The following is a 19326-nucleotide window of genomic DNA, read 5'->3' on the forward strand; positions in this document are numbered from 1 at the left end:
GAAACACTGCACTAAATGGGGCTTGCAAGATCTGACTCTTCTTACCCTATGGAGATTTTACTTGCCACAGTGTAAGACTTGCAAAGAGACTGGCAGAGATAGTTTTCTTGCCATATACAGACAGCCCTCTGTGTAATCATTTTGTGTAGATAAGAAGCCTAAGGATGTTCTAAAGGAAATTAATCACTTAGATACTTCCATGCTATTCAACGTTTCGCATGTGGTGCAACAATGATTTTCCTGTTTCAGTTATCATTTATCATTATACATTTACTGCTTCAGTAACTACCTTCTCACCTCAACTTTATTCTATGTGGTCATCATCTGGGATAAATAGATTTCATTCTGCATTCCCAGAAACCCTTTTGGAGCTGTCTCATTTTGAAAGAGAAACAAGTATATTTTTAACATACATGTGTTCAGCATTACTCTTTTTAATCATAGATTCCTTAGGCTAATAAAAAGTAGTAAAGAGAATACAAACAGCCCAGAAGAAAAACAGAGCCCTTCTGAAATCACCAATTGGGAGCTATCCAGACTGAATCGAACTTTGCATAATGTTGGGGCAGGATTTTGGAGAAACAGCATGAAAATTATTTTCTGTATTTTCTCAGACACATTTTATCACTTCAGGGTATTTGTGTTCTTTTGTTTTTTTAAAATTTATTATATTCAAATGTGAGACCTGGAACCTTAAATTTTTTGTGTGTGTGTCTTCCAAATGTACAAGGTACTGCCATAGAATAAATGAAAGATGTTCCACTTCTTGAGCTTTTCCCTTCATTTCAATACCCTTTCTCTATTTCAGATCTCCTTGATCTACTGCCCAGACCAGCTTGGAAACTTCTCTCTGTACTGGTTATTATTTCTTAGTGAACTTGTATTATTTGAAACTAATGTAGAGTGCAGCCAGCCTAAAATTACTTATTTTTGCAAACAGTGTTGAAGAAACAACATTTAGTGTGGGTCATTAGCAGAAAATCCTAACAGCTTCCAAAATAAGAGAGTATCTAGTTTGTTTGGCAAAATTATTTCAAATTAACAGCAACTAAAGTTTTGAAAAAGTACGCTGTTCTGTGTTTGAGGTATTGAAAGCAAACATGGCAAATGCCTGACAATTGTGAAGAACACTGCAAGCAGGAGGTTGGGAGCTGTGGTTTTCAACTTCAGAGGAATCATTTAAATTCTTAATGGCAGCTCCTCAGATAAAGAGAAAACAGCATTCTCTGAAGGGTGGCCAGCTGTTTAGGACTCAATAATCAGGCTTTTATTTGGCCTGCCTTCTGGAGTTGCTTCTATCACAGATAGTGATGCTGGCAAGCAAAATAAAGAGGTTTTATGTCATAGGATGCATTCTTGTAATAATTTCTAAAACAGCCCAACATAATTTTGTTTTGCAAAATGTCTGTTGGACATATATCTGTCTGGACTAGGCACAAGTGTATTCATCAAGCATGAAAAACAATTTAGATTTGCATGTGGCTTATACTCCATTATTTCCAGAACTGTCACCATGTTACTCAGTTATTTTCTTCATGTATTCAGATAAGTTTGAGTAAAAATAATTGAGGAATTAATATGAAACCCAAAGGCCCAACAGAGATGGACCTTTTTACAGAGCCTTTTTACATCTCCATGTTTCCTTCTGTGTTTATCACAGAATAATGCGAATGGAACTGATTCCGTGTTCCCTGGACAGAGGAACTTCAGTTGTACCATAAAGAGGCCACACAGACAGCATGAGCACAGCTCATTCTGGCCTTTAATTGGACTATGGAGTAGGACAGGAACCAAAACTGCAGTCATTAGTCCAATTCAAATTTCTTCTGATTTTTGTGGAAATGTGACTTGAATGTGGATAGCAGAATTTATCCATCTTACTCAACTTTATACTTTTTGAGGCCTGTACACCCTTTCTTATTTAATTTGTACACTTTTGAAATACATATTTTTTGTTTTTCTTGTTCAGCAAGAAGAATTTTCATAGATCAGTTTTCACAGCTGTTTCCATGTTCAGAAAATACGGTTTATATTTCCAAAAGATTTCTATTGCTTCTAATGATAGTGGGTTTCCTTTCCTTTCCTCCTTCCCTTTCCTTTCCTTTCCTTTCCTTTCCTTTCTTTTCCTTTCCTTTCCTTTCCTTTCCTTTCCTTTTTCCTTATTCATGTAGACATCCTGGAGACCTAGACTGATTCAGGATGATTTTCCAGGGCTACTCTGTTGTCTATCAATATATTAAACCTAATTTATTTAAGAAATCTCCAAGTGTCTGTGTTATCACCCAAGGCAGAGAAGAAAATACTATGCCCAAGTCCTTTAAAAGTTCGTTCTTTGAGGCAAAGTTTATTACAGATGACAAAGGACATATCAAAATTTGAATAAAGTTTAAAACTTGGGGTAGGGCTTGCTCTTTGGCCTTCAAAATTAGTGGCACACCCCTACTCATGTCTGTATGGATGGACTTTCTTCCCCAACAAACTAACATGGACTTGCTCACAGTGTGTATTGGAAAAAGTCCCTGCTCCATGGGATCGATCCTACAGTTGTTTTCAGGAATTGACTGGGAAAGCGCTACTTGGATCAGGCTAAAACTGTGCCAGGAAAAGGGCAATCAATTAAATATACACAGGCAACTGTACATAATTTCTTAAGCCTGTGTCCTGGTCCTGGTTGGTAATTAGCACCTGGGGCAGTCTCAGGTCACAGTCCCCAGCAGATTTCCCAGACTGTTGGAGGGACAATGGTGCAGACCTTCCCCAAAACTCCTTGCGTCTTCTACTTTGAGCACATTACATGGATTATGATAGGCAGAAATCCCTTAAGCATTCCCAAGTTCCTGTACTATTTTACTACAAATGCAGTGTAGCATTTTGAAACAAAACAAGAAATTATTTCACTAATTTGCCATGAATGAACCCAGATGAGTCCTGAAAAGATATCCTCCCTTAACACAAGCTTTAACATAAGTTAAATTTTCAACATCCTTCCAATTCGTCAACAATATATGTTACCCCTATTCAGTACAGAATAAATGCGAGCAAAAAAAGACACTGTTTTTGCTAGCAAATTCAGCTATCTTAATTCACTCTCTAAGTAATACTCCTGGCATCTTCTGTGATTTTCACTGTAATTTTTAGAGCTATATGTAACTTTGTCCTTTGACATTTTTCCTCACTTGACAAGTATTTGTCCCATCTCTTCCTTACACTTTTGAACACCATCTTCTACTAATGTTTAAGGCCCCACGTTATCCACTTTTGCACTGCTGTTTTTACGTTTTGTATAAATACTTCTAGCCTCTGTTTTGAGAAATTCCCTTTACTTATATTTACTCTTCGCCTAAAAGCACCTCAGAATCAGTGCTCCACCTCCCCAAATCTGGGGAAATGGCATGCCATGGGCAGTGCCAGGCATGACATTGCTGGAGGCAATGGAGGACAGAGCTGTCCTTCGTGTGCCATGGGATAGTCTTTGCTTTATGCAGACACTAAACTCATACAGATTGCTTCTAAATGTAGGTTTTGTACTTCTAGGCTATGCAGTAGTGCCCTCTGACAAAACCCAAAGGACAGGGGCACTACTTTGTGCCCCATCTGGGCAGATTCCTGTCAGCAGAAAAAGCAAATTGCTCTCACTTCCATTTCTCTGGAGGCCCAGGGTGGGAGGAAGGCAATCAGCATTTCTGAGAATCATGTTACTTGAACTTAAAAATCTGAATATCAACCTAGTTTCACATGCTATGACTTGAATGTTTGGTTTTACAATATATTTTTTTCTCTATTAAGTCTTATGCTAACTAGGTGTGCTGTAATAAATAATTTAGGACCTTTTTCTGGATTTCATATTCTTTCTCCAGCATTGTAATGTCTGTTCAGATGAAGCAATGATTTTAAAAAAAAACCCCAAACTAAACCACTTAGTCATCCATCTGTCTTGTGTCTCCAAGGTTGGGGTTTTTTTTAATAAGCAGATTTAAGTTTCCTACTTTTTTATCTTTAAAAAAATATGAGAGAAAAATATTATAGGAAAAAGTTTTAAATTCATATGCCTTTTTAAACTGTAATAAATTACATGCTGCTGCTGATGATGAATCAAGGCTATCCAGTACCTGACGCTTCGTTTTATGTTTTATCTCCTCACAATAAGATCCAGCATTCTTTATTTACTCTTCATTTACACTGACTTTTTAGTTTGGAAATATCAGATGTTTTAACAGCATTTTTAGCCTTTTTTTTCTCATGTCCATTGTTTCAGTTTCATGCTTCTGAGGTAGAAATCCTTCAAGTTGTAATGAAGAATACATATCTTTTTTCTATTCAGTTTTGAGTTCTGATGGTCACAGATTTAAAGAGTTATACAATTTTTTAGCAGTTCTACCAGCCAGCACGATTAATAGATCATCCCTTGTTGTCAGATATGTTAGGTTTACTCTAACCTTCCATCACTGAGAAGTCAGATTTCTATTTAATTTTCATCCTCTTTATTCACTTTTGATGAAAATCAGGATCATATTATTGTCCTGTCTCATATTTAACAAGCGAACAATGAACAATATTTATCACTCAGCAGAGTCAAAAGAATTTCAATAGATTCTTACCTGTAATTCTGCTTTTCATTTCCTATGTGAAATCTGTCATACTGTGAATATGCCCGGTTTCCTTCCCAGTCCATTAATTCAATTCTTAGAGAATATTGCCTCTGACTTGTTATTGCAAAGATAAATTCATTTCCCAGCCAATGTTCACCTGACGGGCTACCAAAACCCTAGAAAAAAGTTGGCAAAATAACTAGATGTAATTATTGTAATTGGTAGAACCTTTATACAATAATAAAACCATCATTCTATTTTACCTATACATTCTAATTACTGGTCATAGCTTTTTGTGCTCCTGTTTGACTATCTCTATAATGAGTCTACTAATACATACCATGTAGGAGTGTTGTGCAGTTCAACTGATATTCAAAAGGGTAGTTGAGGCTATCACTTGAAAATCACTTTCCAATTACAAAATAGTAATATTATGATGCTGTATTTGCACATCCTTCAATGGGAATACTGGACATAGTCATATTCATAATACATTTCATATGATGTTAAACCTAGTTATCATTAAGACAATTAAGTCAAGATGGAATTCTGCTGCACACTATAAAAGCTTAAAAAGAATCTAAATTAGCTTAGATTATACACTAAATTCAAGTTAGCTGTGGATGATAGCTCATGTCTTAATCTCTAAAGCCGAATGGACCATTCCATTGCTGTCGAGTGTCTGCCACAACTGAAGGAGGGAGGTTTTTAGTTTTAAATCCTCTGCTGTATATAAGACCTGCTGGACAGGACAGTGTCTATGAGTCATCCTCAGTTGTAACATTTATTTACTTCATTCTTGGTCCACTAAAGCTCTTATTGGCTAATATTTTGGCTACAATGAAGTTATTTTTTTCTCACCCTGCTGAGGTGAAATAACGTATCTATGTATGTTTCCATGCTTTGAAATCTTTAACTTAAAGAGTTAGGATTATTCCTGTAGACTATCCAAAGCACAGGAGAGGGTACTGTAACTTTATTTTCTAAGAATTAAAAACCAGCAGAAGTAGAATATTTAAGGTACCTAACTCTCCTCACATTGCATATATTCAGATGATCTTATTTCCAGTTAAGCAAACTATACAATTTTCAAACATGGAAAAATTATAATAAAAAAAAAAGTACAACCAGTTTTCAAAATGTATTCCTAGCCCTATATTTTTTTGCATCTTCCAGGTTTTAAAGTTGTTTAAATTTCAGTTAATATTTTACTACATTAAATTTAAGGTTTTATTTATCGTAATTAACTTAATTTACTATAGATTAAAATTATTTTTCTTTATAAACTATTAGTTTATACCCGAGACTTCTTAGCTCCATTTTTGTTCTCTTTAAACAATAAAAATTATGTTAAACCATAATCTTTACTTGTGAAGAACTATTTCAACATGATTATGCTTACTCATATTTCTTAAGGTAGGAAAAACAGAACTGGAAATCTCCTGATTTGCTTACAGTCATGTGCTAAGAGTGTTTTAGAAGACCCTTGTGAAAATTTCCTGATCAAATTAAATGAAAGATTGGGTGATTTTCTTGCCTGTGATACAAATTCACCCTCTCTTACTGAGCTGTGACTGCCAGATATAAGAAAGAAATAAACAATAAAGCAATCCTGGGTTTGGAATAAATTAGACTGTATCCAATCTCAAATATTTTCCTTTATCATTCATTATAGGAAGTTGCTTTCCCTCTGCACTCCCCATCATGGTATTTAACAGACAATATTTGGTCTCAGTTTCAGATCATGAATTAAACCATGTGGTCTGCTATTGACTGAGTCAGTGTAATTTTCAAGAATAAGCTTGAATATTTCCAGAAAGCACATATTTTTTAAAGGGGGGGGTAAAATTAAGAGAATCCCTTGGAACTAGAAGTTAGGTAAAGGGAAATATGTCCGTGAGACACATTGGCAAGAAATCTATCTCCTATATATGACATTTCAGTCACCCTTAATGTGAGATGGAAACACTGAAAGTACAGACCTCTCTCTCTTTTGTTCTTTATTGCATTGCCCTGGCTTCAGCCCTGACTGGTTGGGTCTTCTGAGGATGAAATCCTGCCTCCCCAGAGGCCATGTGACAGCTGAATGAAGCTGCAGTGCAGCTAATACTTCACTCAGGCAATGCATAGGTATACCAGCTGAAAACTTCTAAAGAAACTTAATTGTTAAAATTTAGAAGCTTAAAAGTTTATGATTGGATAAAAAAAAATATAAAATGGATGGATCTTTTTGTTTTTCCTAGAGGGAATTACATTAGAAAGCACTCTACTCAAGAATCATTTTTGTTTTAACTGCCCTACCTGAGCAGATATTTGGTGCTCGCTGATACTAGAGGCTGAGAAGACATGCCACATTTGGCTACTCTGAGCTGAGTACACTAGTTTATGTTTTGAATAAGCATGCCTGCCTTTTTGGCTCAGAGACCATCAGGTGATAGCCATGGACAAAGTGTTTAGTTTGTCAGAACTAAAGTCTGTGATGAGCCTCAGAGAAGACTCAAACTGAAATATGGGAGGATACTATTAGTTGGCTTTTCCCTTCCTGCACATTATTTCATTATATCCTCTTTCTCAAGTAGATGATTTCATACGTAAGTTCCTGTAAATACTGGTTGTAGCTAAGACTGGTGATGTCTTGCTTTGACCATATCAGTCTTCCAGTGTGAGCTCCTGCCCCTCAAGGTTTCCCCTGATGATGCTTCTGCATCTCTCACCTACTGTTTTGATTGCATTCGCATGCATATTTGGCTTCATACACACATCCTAAAATACAAAAGCTTGTTCCTCACCTGCATAAACCCTGCCTACAGCTGACATACCTTTCTGTAGTTTTCACTGTTTTCTGTCTGTTCCTTTGATCCTTTTCATCTCCTTGCCTTGTCTCTCTGCCCTATGACTGTCACACATGGTATCTCCTGTTCTAGCAACTTTGGCAGTGTTATATTAGAGCAGTCAGTGGTTTGGTTCTGACATCGTCTTTCACCACTGGCCATTGCCACTCATCTCAGAGGAAGGGAAAATATGCTTTGCAGTGACTACCTAATAGGGAGTTTGCCTCCCTAAAATCCAGAAGGCAGAAGTTGGAGCATAGGTGTTTATATACCAGTCAAAGTACATTTCTTTGCAGTCTACATGGTTTCTTATTCACAGAAGATTTTTTTATTATTATTATTATTATCAGCTGTCTCCCTTTAAAAGAAGATTTTCAGGAAATCCTTTCTCCCTTTTCCCCAGTGCTGGCAAGCTGAAGGACTCCCCTTTGAACTGTGGCTCTATTGAATTATATTTGTCTTATCTTATTTAGATTACAGCCTATTCAGGATGTAATACATGTGGCTGTTTTAACATTATGTGTTCCCCTATGTGTTCTATATAAACTCCAGACACCATATATAATTATTCTGAAATAATAATAATTTTTCTTCTTCACATTTACACTTCCTTCTCCCTTTTCACACGTGTTATTACACTAAGATGAAAATCTATCACTAAGTGGTTTGCTCTCCTGACCAGAGGAAATGAAGTTGCAGCAAAAGGGAACAGAAGGAATATAAAAAGGAATATAAAGAATTATGAGGAAAGCCACCACATTAGTTAGAAAAATCTGAATCCTATTATAAGGAGCCCCAGTACTTAAGCTCAGATTAGAAATGCCTAGTCTAAGAATGATTATTTTGTTTCTTGTCAGGAGCAACTTCTTTTTAAACGAACTCCTTGCTCTTATGAAAAGAAAACCAAGGAAGTAAGTGGAATATAAAACATATCTCTGAAGCAAAGAATGTTCCTAAGGAGAAGTAGCGTATTTTATTAAACACCTAATATGGCTGGAAAAAGAAATAAACAAACAAACAAACAGGCATTGAAAGCTTTCATAGATCTAAAACAGAGAGAAGTACATTTCTGTTTAAGCACAGAGTTGGGAACAATTTCTTCAAGTATAATTTTATTATGCCAAACTCAACTGTTTCCAACCTGTATTTAGTCTCCAGTTTACTGCCTCTATTTCAGACCTGAATAAAGATTTGTGTGCTTGCTGTTTTTTCCAGATACTTTGGCTCACTTAATAACTACACAGCCTTCCTTGTTTATATCTTACTTTGACTGTCACTATTACAAGAACACTACTACTTTGACATGATATGTAAGCTTTTGTGTGCAGAAGAGAAGACATATTATTAGCCAAAAAAAATTGAAAAACATTATTAACTTTTCATTTCCATTCCCAACCCTGGGGCTGGCAAAGAAAATGATTGTGCTAGGTTCTTTTGATTTGCCTTCAAGATTTTTAACCTTCAAAGTACATTTCAGAATTTTGTCTTCAAATACAAAATCTTTCTTTTCTTCTTCATCCAGAAAACTTAAGGAAAGAAGGCTGTGTGATTGTTATGCCCACCTGTCCTTTAATTTTGTGCAATACTTTTTGAACACTTTTGAGGTTGGGATAGAAGTCACGCAAAATTGAATTTCAACAAGGTTTCAGGAGAACTGGTGTCTGGAATAAGTTTCTGCTGGGAGAAATCCTGAAGCAGAAGCTCAGCAGTTGCCTATTCCAATTGCCTATCAGCAGGCGCAGACCAGCCAGCCAAGTGCAGACACTGAGCATGTATTGCCTCAGGGGACCCTCAGACATGTGGGAGAGATTTGAGGGAGATAAGAGGGGAACTCATTGCCACAGAGAGTCTTAGAAAATAATATGGATTCAGGAGATTAGTAGTAATGAGAATGGGACTTCTATGCAGGACTCAGGACAAAAATCCACAGAAAAGCGGACCTCACTAATTTGCTGTTCATGAAATGATTCAGTAATTGTTCCATAATGAAAAATCAGTAATGAGATCCAATCATTTTAGTTAATGTTTATACTGCTGCTGAAATCTGCGGGGTCCCAAGTGATAAGATGTTTTCAGCCTTGCCTAAGACCACACTTGTCATCGTCTATGGACAAGGAGTTTGGTTTTAAGAATGCCTTAGGGCATAGTGTTAAATCTTAAAAATTAACATTAGGAGTCATCTATTCCAGACCCATAGCTGACCTTAAATGTGTTTGTTTCCCAGTACATATATACTCTGTCAACATACTCATTGGTTTTTTTCATTCATATTACTATAGCAAATACTTCCAGAATTATTTGTGTTAAAATTTTGTACTTAAACTCAAGGAAATACATGAGGTGATCCAAGTCATCCGCAGCTATCAATCTACTAGGCAAAGGAACATCTGTATTTGTACTTCATGAATGTGTTTGTCATTAACTACATTTTAAGCCCCTCTGAAACTCAGTGTGTTGTAAGCACTGTTCCAAAATTGCATTTTAAATGACTAAGAGACACTATTTTGTCATTACTTTTCTATATTTTGTTCATTATATATTTCCAAGTAGACAGATTAATTCTTTAAACCTTACATTTTATTCCAAAAATACTCCTTTTGCTTTTCCCTTGAAATTTGCATAACATTTTGGGATGACTGGCAAATCACAGGCTTTAAGTTTCCAAAAGAGTGTTTAAGGTAATTAGGAAAGGTCAGAAATTTCCAAAAGTTTTCAGAGTTCTCCTATATTTTCCTCATTAGCAATCTATGGAAGTTGGGAGAATATAGCAGGGAAATATGCTTACATTATCATAATATGTTTTCTTAACTATCTACTACTAGCCACAGACAGGATACATGAATCTTTGCACTGACTTAGCATAGATTATTCTAACATTTCATTTTATTGTTAACAAATGGAAAATATTTATATATTTGCTGCTGAAAATTTCATTAAGATCATATTTTGGCAAAGTTTGATCTGAAGAAAGTCAGTTAAAAAGACGTAAAAATTGCAACCAATTAGTAAAATAGGGTTTTTATCAAGCAATAATCAGGTGACATTTTGTACTACATTTAGAATAGATTGTTCTTGTAGACATGATAACACTTGGTTTTGGAGTAAAGAAATGACACAATATAGAACCTTACTGACAGTTTTAATCCTGTTTATGTACAAGGATGAAGCAAAGGAGTTTTCTGGTTCTTTATGTCTATAACCATATAGTAAAATTGTGTAAATTCTGACATAGTACCCAACTGTTCCGTAAAAGAATAAATAAATAGTAATTTGTTGTTCTTTTGTATGCATTAAGGTACTTAGAATCAGGAATCACAGACAGAAGTATATGATTTTATAATATTTACTCTAAATGACACCCAGGTTCTACATCAGCTCATTTCCAATTGCATGGTGATTAACAGAGTCAAAACTACTAAAGCAGTCATGAGTACAAAGAAATGGAATTCAATACTGGTTTTAAAAATGACCTTAAGAATTTACAAAGTTGATACTTATTCAAAAATAATAAGTAGGGTGCAAAAGACTTTTATTAGCTTTGGCAAAATCTGTGGGGGTATTCTGCTTGAATCTTGTTACTCCAAGTTCATTAAAAAATTATCTCTCTTACTTTATTTATTTTGTCTGATAATGCTCATAGGAAGCTTTGACTTTTTATAGACAAAACAAAATTGAAACCAGACACAGTCAATATATCCTATGGGTTCATCTCCTGTCAGACAATTCACTGAATAGAGCAGATAATAATTCAGTGTTTTACAGCTGCAGTGTCTTCCCAGAAGCCATAAAGAATATTCAGCTCCTTTTGCCTTAGCTGAGAATGTGGAATGGATTTTGTTTAAGAAGATAATTTCTAAAAAGGTCAATATACTTCTTCATTTCCATCATGTTGAATTATTCATTGTATTATTTGAAATAAAGATGTAGTCTATAGAAATGGCTTCAATTTCCTCAGAAAACAAATGTGTTAAATAATGTTAACTTAAAAGAATATGGGAAAATAATGCTAAATATTAAGAATTATTTCTATGATATACTAACAAATATTTAGTTGCAGGTTTTAAAAATATGTTTAGATGAAGCCAGAGGTACCTTGTCGAAAGACTAAAACAAAAACTTACGTATTGTCAGTTTAAACAAAAACCTAAATGTCTGTATAGTCATTACAAGTTTGAAAAGTGTTTCTCAAAATCTTGTTCATATCCTGCAGCAATTCAGTTTGTTACACTTAATTCTACACCAAATATATTAGTAGACATACAGAAGTTAGGTTCACTTTTCCTTTTTTTCTTTCTCAAACACACACAGCACCAGTAGTAGCAGACTTTCTGATGAGGAAGAATCACAGTGACAGGATCCAGGTTTGAGGTGCAAACCTTACACAGATGTTACCCCTGGCTAGGCAATGGGGCCCAAACAGCTCAGTTTCCTACAGTGACACATATGCAACAGACAGTGCATCTTCCTCAGGCCTGGATTTCAATCTAACTTCCTTACTGTTTTAACTAAAAACATGAAAGCATTTCCTACTGAAAGAAATTACATTGACAGCCTCTTTCCCAAACCACCTTCTTCACTCTAGGATAAGAGGATCCTGGGAATATACAGACACTTAGTGTAGCTCCTAGTAAGTGCATCCCAGGGAACTGGGTATGTTTTAAAGAAAAGAAAACTTAATTTTTGTACTCTAAGAAAGACAAATAGGGAGCTTAAGAGTACTTTCTGTTTTGTCCTTTGCAAAGAAATAAATTGTATGGTTTAGGCTAAAAATTCAAAATCTAAAAAAAAAAAAAAAAAAAAAAAAATCTAAAATAAAGTACTTTTGTTTCACTTCAGGCAAAAAGAAAAAACTTTTGGAGGTAGGACTTAATTCTCTTTTCAGAAGACACTGAATCATCCCAAATAGCAAAGATGCACATGACTAGGAGCACAGATGCTACAGGAAAGACCAACAGTCAAACCATCTGAATGTGAATTTGAGCAGGGACTTGAATCTCAGCCCCATAATCCATCGAAATACCCCAAGCACCAAACTTACAGGTTGCTCTTTTCTCTCTTGTTTGGGTTCAGTTGCTACACTAAATAGCTGAACAAGAACAGATGACTGACACGAGAGTCAAAAAGTTATAGTGCTAATCTGACGCATGAACCCCAAAGTGAAGGGCTACTCCAGCAAGTCCCAAATGGAACAGATCAGGCAGGAGATTCTCCTCGCTGAAGAAGAAGCTGTTCCATGATGAGAGCACACAACTGTCATTTTGGAGGACCTCTGCTAAAATTATACTAAATGTTCAAATCACTAATTTAAAAAACAACCTCTCAAAATCTCACCTGGCTCTTGCAAAATTGCATTTCTGTCTTATGGTTAGAAAGGAAAGTTTCTTTAATAACATTAATCTTTCTCATGGTGCTCTGCTACAGGCTGTTAGCATAATTAAGCTGAGTTTTGATATCATTACATAAAATTTATTAAGTTTTACATGTAAGGAATACCTTACATCATTATATTAACAGCCTTTGGAAGACCACGAGTCTTAATAATGTACATTAATGGTGTTACATTGAAGCACTGGTGGCAGAGTAGGCACAAGTACATAGCCATGTGTCAATACAACACTTGAAACTAGTGTTATCCAGTAACATTTGCATAGGGAAGACTGTGCTGAGTATAACACATTTAAAACACAAGTGTGCTCCACACAAAGTTGTGTTTAATTTTACATCCAAAACCCTTCCCCAAAATAAAGAAGGTGCTTCCTTGTGTGGTAGCATCTTCTCTGGTGCCCAATCTAGTGATCCAAAGCACTCCAAAACTAACATTGTTTCATTCTTTCTCCCTTAGATTATACTGTTGAAATGCATACTGTAGATTAAGCTTTGGTCAGGACCAGAATAGTTTCATGAACTCATTTTCATAAAACCAAATATGGTCTCTTACCACTTTGATATCACGTCTATCTCCACTTGACATGCTGGATTTAGACCTCGGGAGAAGCAGAGAACATGCTGGCTCTTTTTATAACACTGATGAAAGTGACAATTATCTGAATAACAGTTGCAGTCAGAAGTGACTTTTTATTAAACTAGCATGACGTGTCATTCTTTATCACAGAAGGGTGGGTCTCCACAAAAGACGTTACTCACACAATATCTTAATACACATTCCAGTCACCAAAAATCATTTCCTTATATACTAATTACTTGGTAAATGTTTGAAAGAAACAAAAGACTTCCATGTCATCTATCCCAGTCCATTGAAGTAAATTATTTTTTTTTAGATGTAAGCAACTTATAACTAGTGACCTTGGAGTGTACTATCATAAGAAATGTACTTCTGACTATATGTTACAAAATTATTCATGTCTGAAGCATGCCTTTTTTATCACCTTGTACCCATAACTCACTCTCATTCATGCAACATAATAATTCACCACCACCACCACTCCCAACCTATCTTGTTTGTTTACAGTACAGAAGGAACATGGTTTCTGCCAAGGACACACGTTCCCTAGTTTTTGCCTTTCTCACAGGTCCATCCTGTCCTCAAATCCTTCATTTTTGCAGGAAGGACCATGCTGATGTTGCAAGGCACTTTATAGAATTCTTTACACTACTGGCAGGGAAAGAACATGAAGCTGTTTCTGCAGAAGAAATTATGGAATATTCCTCCAGCTAGCTAGCTAGATGGATGGATGTAGTACAGATAGTGTAGGTAGATGAAGGCTCTCTTCCTTCCACAAAACTTTCTGTATTCCTTTGCTATTCCCAGGTTATCTTCAAAAAGCTTCCCCATGTTCTCTGAACCAACAATTCTTCCCCTCAGGACTGTTTCACTAAGCCACAGGGGGAAGGAGAAGCTGTGAAGAGCATTCTGAACAGCCCCTACTACTCTGTTAAGCAGAAGAAAGCAAACCAGAATAACCCACGTGCTAAGAGTAAAACCTTCTCAGCTCTGAAAAAAAGGCAGCCCTGTGCAAACTGCCACTTGAGAATGCCTCATTACCCCTAACTGCTTCAGCATTATTTGTGAAATGTTATTTGAGTCAGACCAAAATTCCACTAAAATTTAGTGATGAGGATCTTGTGTCATACGACTGTGATCACGCACAGGCCTTCGCCCTGTTCAATGCACAAGTGCAGGTATGGCCTAGGAGCTGAGAAAGAAGAAATTGAGTCAAATAGGAGTAGGATCCCCATCCACTGGATCCCTCCTGTGCAAAACAGGGAAACACAAAAACTCTCGTTGGAAGAAAGACACAGTTCTTATAATAAAACCCAATTAGCTAATTATCAGGAGCAGCTGTATATCTTTGCCCTTGGGGGATCCTTCATAGCCAGACAATTTGGGGTAATAATGGTGAAGATGAAAATATATGTGCATATGAGATCAATCAACAATCATACTTTTAAGGTTTACATATCCGACTGTCGTGGTTTAACCCCAGCCAGCAACTGAGCACCACACAGCCGCTCGCTCACTCCCCACCATCCAGTGGGATGGGGGAGGAAATCGGGAAAAAGAAGTAAAACTCGTGGGTTGAGATAAGAACAGTTTAATAGAACAGAAAAGAAGAAACTAATAATGATAATGATAACACTAATAAAATGACAACAGTAGTAATAAAAGGGTTGGAATGTACAAATGATGCGCAGAGCAATTGCTCACCACCCGCCAACCGACACCCCGCCAGTCCCCGAGCAGCGATTCTCTGCCCCCACCTCCCAGTTCTATACTAGATGGGACATCACACAGTATGGAATACACAGTTGGGCAGTTTGGGTCAGGTGCCCTGGCTGTGTCCTGTGCCAACTTCTTGTGCCCTGGCTGGCCATGAGAAGCTGAAAAATCCTTGACTATAGTCTAAACACTACTGAGCAACAACGGAAAACATCAGTGTTATCAACATTCTTCACATACTGAACTCAAAACATAGCACTGTACCAGCTACTAGGAAGACAGTTAACTCTATCCCAGCTGAAACCAGGACACTGAGCATATGTACATTAGGGGTAATATTTTTTTGTTTTCCTTATATTTCTTTGAGTTACTGTTTGTGACCAAAAATTGGATCACTTGAACATAGCTCAAGCCAAGCTTGATGGAGGCAACCTCTTACTGTCATAAAACCACAGGCCTTTTGGTAGCTAGGAATCTCTAGCTGGTATGTGTATGTACATTTTCCACATGATGATAAAGGTTTCCTAAGTTTAAATTCCTGTCAAAATTACAAAGCGTTACCTAAAAAGCAGATGAGTGCTTTAATTCCTGTGAACAACAGCAGCATTTTTCTAAATCTCCCTAACAGAAGTTAGGCGAAGTTCGTTTCAATGACCATTTCAGTACTTGATGTCCTGTGAACCCAGGGAGCTGCATCCTATGCTTGCAGTGGAATATACTTAGCTCCCAGCAATCTCTTTTCTTTAGTCTAAAGGGAAAAATTTAGCATGAATGATGATCCCAAAAGTGAGGTTTTGACAAACCTATTTAACGGGGAATAGTCACAGGTAAAGAGCAGTGTTACCATCTTCAGATCTCCTTGATAGTATTTGAGTTCTCTTTTAAAGAACACAGAAATACAGCAAATATATCAAAAATATCAGACTACTGTGAATGCAAGAAGTGTGAAGATTTTGTGGCCATATCAATGCATAACATATCTTAAACATTTATAATCCAGAAAAGGATTTAAATTTAATTCAGAATATCTAGCTTTAACAAAACTGAGAATTATGAAAGATAATTTTTCTACAATATAAGCAATCAAATTATGAGCAAATTTATTTTTTCTTTCAAGAACATTCTATTCAGCCTAGCCATATGGTTTATGTAATTTTTGTTTTAAAAAACCCCACATCTGAAGTTGTTTTCCACTAAAATAGTGGAACAAGAATCATGAAACTTACACAAACAATTTAAAAACGCTCCTTGTGATTTTTATGCAGTCACCCTCTCCTTGAAAAAGCAAGTGATGAACATAATAATCTAATGTGACTGGAAGGGGTTGGAGATCTGTCTGTAGCTGTTTGATTTTTCAAGTGTTTGGGGACAAAAAAGAATCTGCACATTGTTTGTAAATGGACAAAACTGCAACAGAGAAAAATCCATCATCAATTAAAGTTCCAAAAGGGAACAGTACAACAGCTTGAGTTTTTGCCTCTTTGCTCAGGTCAAACACAATGTTAATTAATTGTGGTGAGGACCTATCTTGAAAAAGAAAAAAAGTGTAAGTTAGTATTGTTACTGAAGCAATACGGAACAAAAAAAAAGTCAGAGTTTAGGGACAGGAAAAGCAGGCAGAAAGAATGCTAACAAAACTGAAAACTGGAACTGAAATTTTCACAAGAGAAATTAAAATAAGACTTAAAACAGATGGAGACCATAAAAGGAATTAGGAGACCACATTCTAAAACAGGAGCTGGACACTTTGCAAATAAAAATTAAATGTAAGTAACATCTGGAAGTTTTCAGAATGGACTGAAAGATGGTACTAAGAAATAAAATCTTTGTTGGAATGGTAGCTCTTGTTATGAATAATTCAGGTAGATCTAGATGCCCAAATACACAACTCGCAGTCTGTAGGACTTGCAAGGACTGGTGATCAGCAACTGGAAGGTCTTCCAGGAAATGGGTGGGACCTATATCCAAACTAGAGCTTACTCACAGAGGTGAACTGCAGGAAGTATATCAAAAAGGGTAGACAAAACATCATGTCTAGAAGGAAATCAAAGGTTTACAGTCCAAAGACATGTTCAGCTGTCTTTTAGGTAAGCAGAAGACATGGATCACCAGGCTTGTTATACTAGTTAAAATTTATTGAGTCTCAGAGGAAAATCACATTATTCCAGATAACATAATGTAAATGCCCACTAGAACTGCATCCAGATATACTTCCTGAGAAAGTTCTGGTAACCATCTCTGTGGTCTGGCTCTCAGTATGCTGTAGAATTTAAGCCATGGAAGAGCATAAATTATCCTGCTCTGCATCATACGATACTGGCACTATGGAGATAGCCATCAATTTGACCCAACAACTTTAAAGGAGAAAAGAAAAAGAAGAAACCCCAACAGAAATGGAAGTGGTTATGTGAATGTGCTTTTCAGGCACACACAAATGCTGGTGATGACTGCTGAGATGAATTGGCAGCAGACTTTTTTTAAGCACTGAACTGATGTTGGATTCTTAGATGTTAATCAGGAACATGAGATTAAGGGGGCGTGGAATTTACCACTGAACGTCATTCAAAAGAAAAACCAGCTGCTGCTCAGGAAGATAGGAGGTGGTTGCCATAAAGCTTAGAAATTCAGCTGTAAGTCTAATATGTACAAGTGATCCTAATCTAGCTCATGATATTATGAATGATTAAAAAAGTGATAGCCTTCTTTCATCAGAGAAAGGAAAATAGCAACACTGTAGCAATGAAGGCATGCAGTACAATTAAATACTGACATGCAGGGAAAAAAACCTGGCTAGGAATAGGATTGTTGTGGGCTGGCCAAGGCACGCAATTTCAAATACCTTTTAAGACTCTTTCTCCAATGACAGAAAATAAGAAAATAATTTTAAAGGTCTGAGGAAGTCCCCAATAGACTTGACCCCCAAGAAGCCCCACTGGGAAACTGATAGTGAATGTTGGGCTGTTGAGTGTGGAATAAGTTCTGTGAAATTGATGGGAATTATTAAACTAGACATACTAAAAGGCTAGAGAATAGGGAATCCAATACCCCATCACCTAATCTGGCAAAAATGGAGAGAGTAACTGGGAAAGGTGCATTCATCCAAGAACTGAAAAGCTGGAAATTGAGAAAGAAGTCTTGATAGCCAAGTTAGCGCATGAGATAATCATTGGATTCGATTATTCCTAATGACTGCCTAATAAATGCCAGAAACTGTGTCTTAGAAAGTAAGCTTGTGGAAACCCCCCTTCTAAAAGCGGCTCAGGTTTGCAGATGGTAACCAATTTTTTTTTAAATGATATTCTCCTTGTAGAGGTCAAAACTGTAATAGTGTTTTACATTCCCTCCTCAGGCAAGGAAATATGAAAAATGGTTGAAACTTGCTTCAGGGTGACCTTAGCCACTGTTGTTAAAGGAATTATATGTTGCTTCACTTCAAATTTTTCTGATAAGTAACAAACAGTATAATGGAAAATCCCTTTCAAAATGTGAAAGAACAGATGTAGTAGATACTGATAAGAAAAGGATGGGAGGATGAACTCACGGGATTTCCTCTGAATTTCTTCCAATTAGAATTGAATGTACAAAACTGAATTAGCCCAAGAGATTTCGTAGTCAGAAATGAGTTCTTAGAAGCAAAGGCACAAATTACACTACATGGCATAAGACTAATAACAAAACTGAATGATACTGGTAAGTACATAAGCCACTAAGGAAGAAGATGGCATAACCAATCTTGCATAACAATAAATCTGCATAAAACATTTTCTATTCATTAGCTATTGTTTTAGATACCAAAGAAAATGTAACCTTATTTTGCTGAGTGGTGACTGGATGCCAGTGGAAATGGAACCAAAAGAACAAGGAGAAAATGTTAGTACCACTATTAGTGTAGTATCACTGACTTTGTGGCAATTGATGTATGGATAGAGTTGTATATTTCCTACTTTCAAAAGATTCATGGCTACTTTAACTCTCTCTTAACCTGTTTCCTGTGATGGTGTCTGGAAAATATATTGAATAGGAATTGAAGTTCTTCCATGTAAGCTGAAGGCACCAGCATGAAACTGAATCAAAGACAATGATGGCCTCATTGTTGCCAGGTGACTCCTGTAACCCAGCAGTGCTGTCACTCACCTTTGCAGAGGATACTCCATGTGCACCCTTTCCAAGTTACCTGCTGTAAGGATCTCAGCTTAGAGCCAGAGAAAATGTGCAATGGCCTCCGACA

General features: G+C 36.4%; 1 protein-coding gene across 1 annotated transcript in view; it reads right to left on the reverse strand.

Moving 5' to 3' along the window:
- ANGPT1 (angiopoietin 1) overlaps positions 1 to 19326 on the reverse strand; it is a 163709-nt gene that overhangs the window by 32836 nt on the left and 111547 nt on the right. Inside the window, exon 7 of the mRNA XM_049827939.1 lies at positions 4599 to 4765. Coding sequence (XP_049683896.1) covers positions 4599 to 4765 — 167 coding nt within the window. The remainder of the gene's footprint in view (positions 1 to 4598; positions 4766 to 19326) is intronic.

Source organism: Accipiter gentilis, chromosome 2, assembly GCF_929443795.1.
Source record: "Accipiter gentilis chromosome 2, bAccGen1.1, whole genome shotgun sequence".
Taxonomy (NCBI): domain Eukaryota; kingdom Metazoa; phylum Chordata; class Aves; order Accipitriformes; family Accipitridae; genus Astur; species Astur gentilis.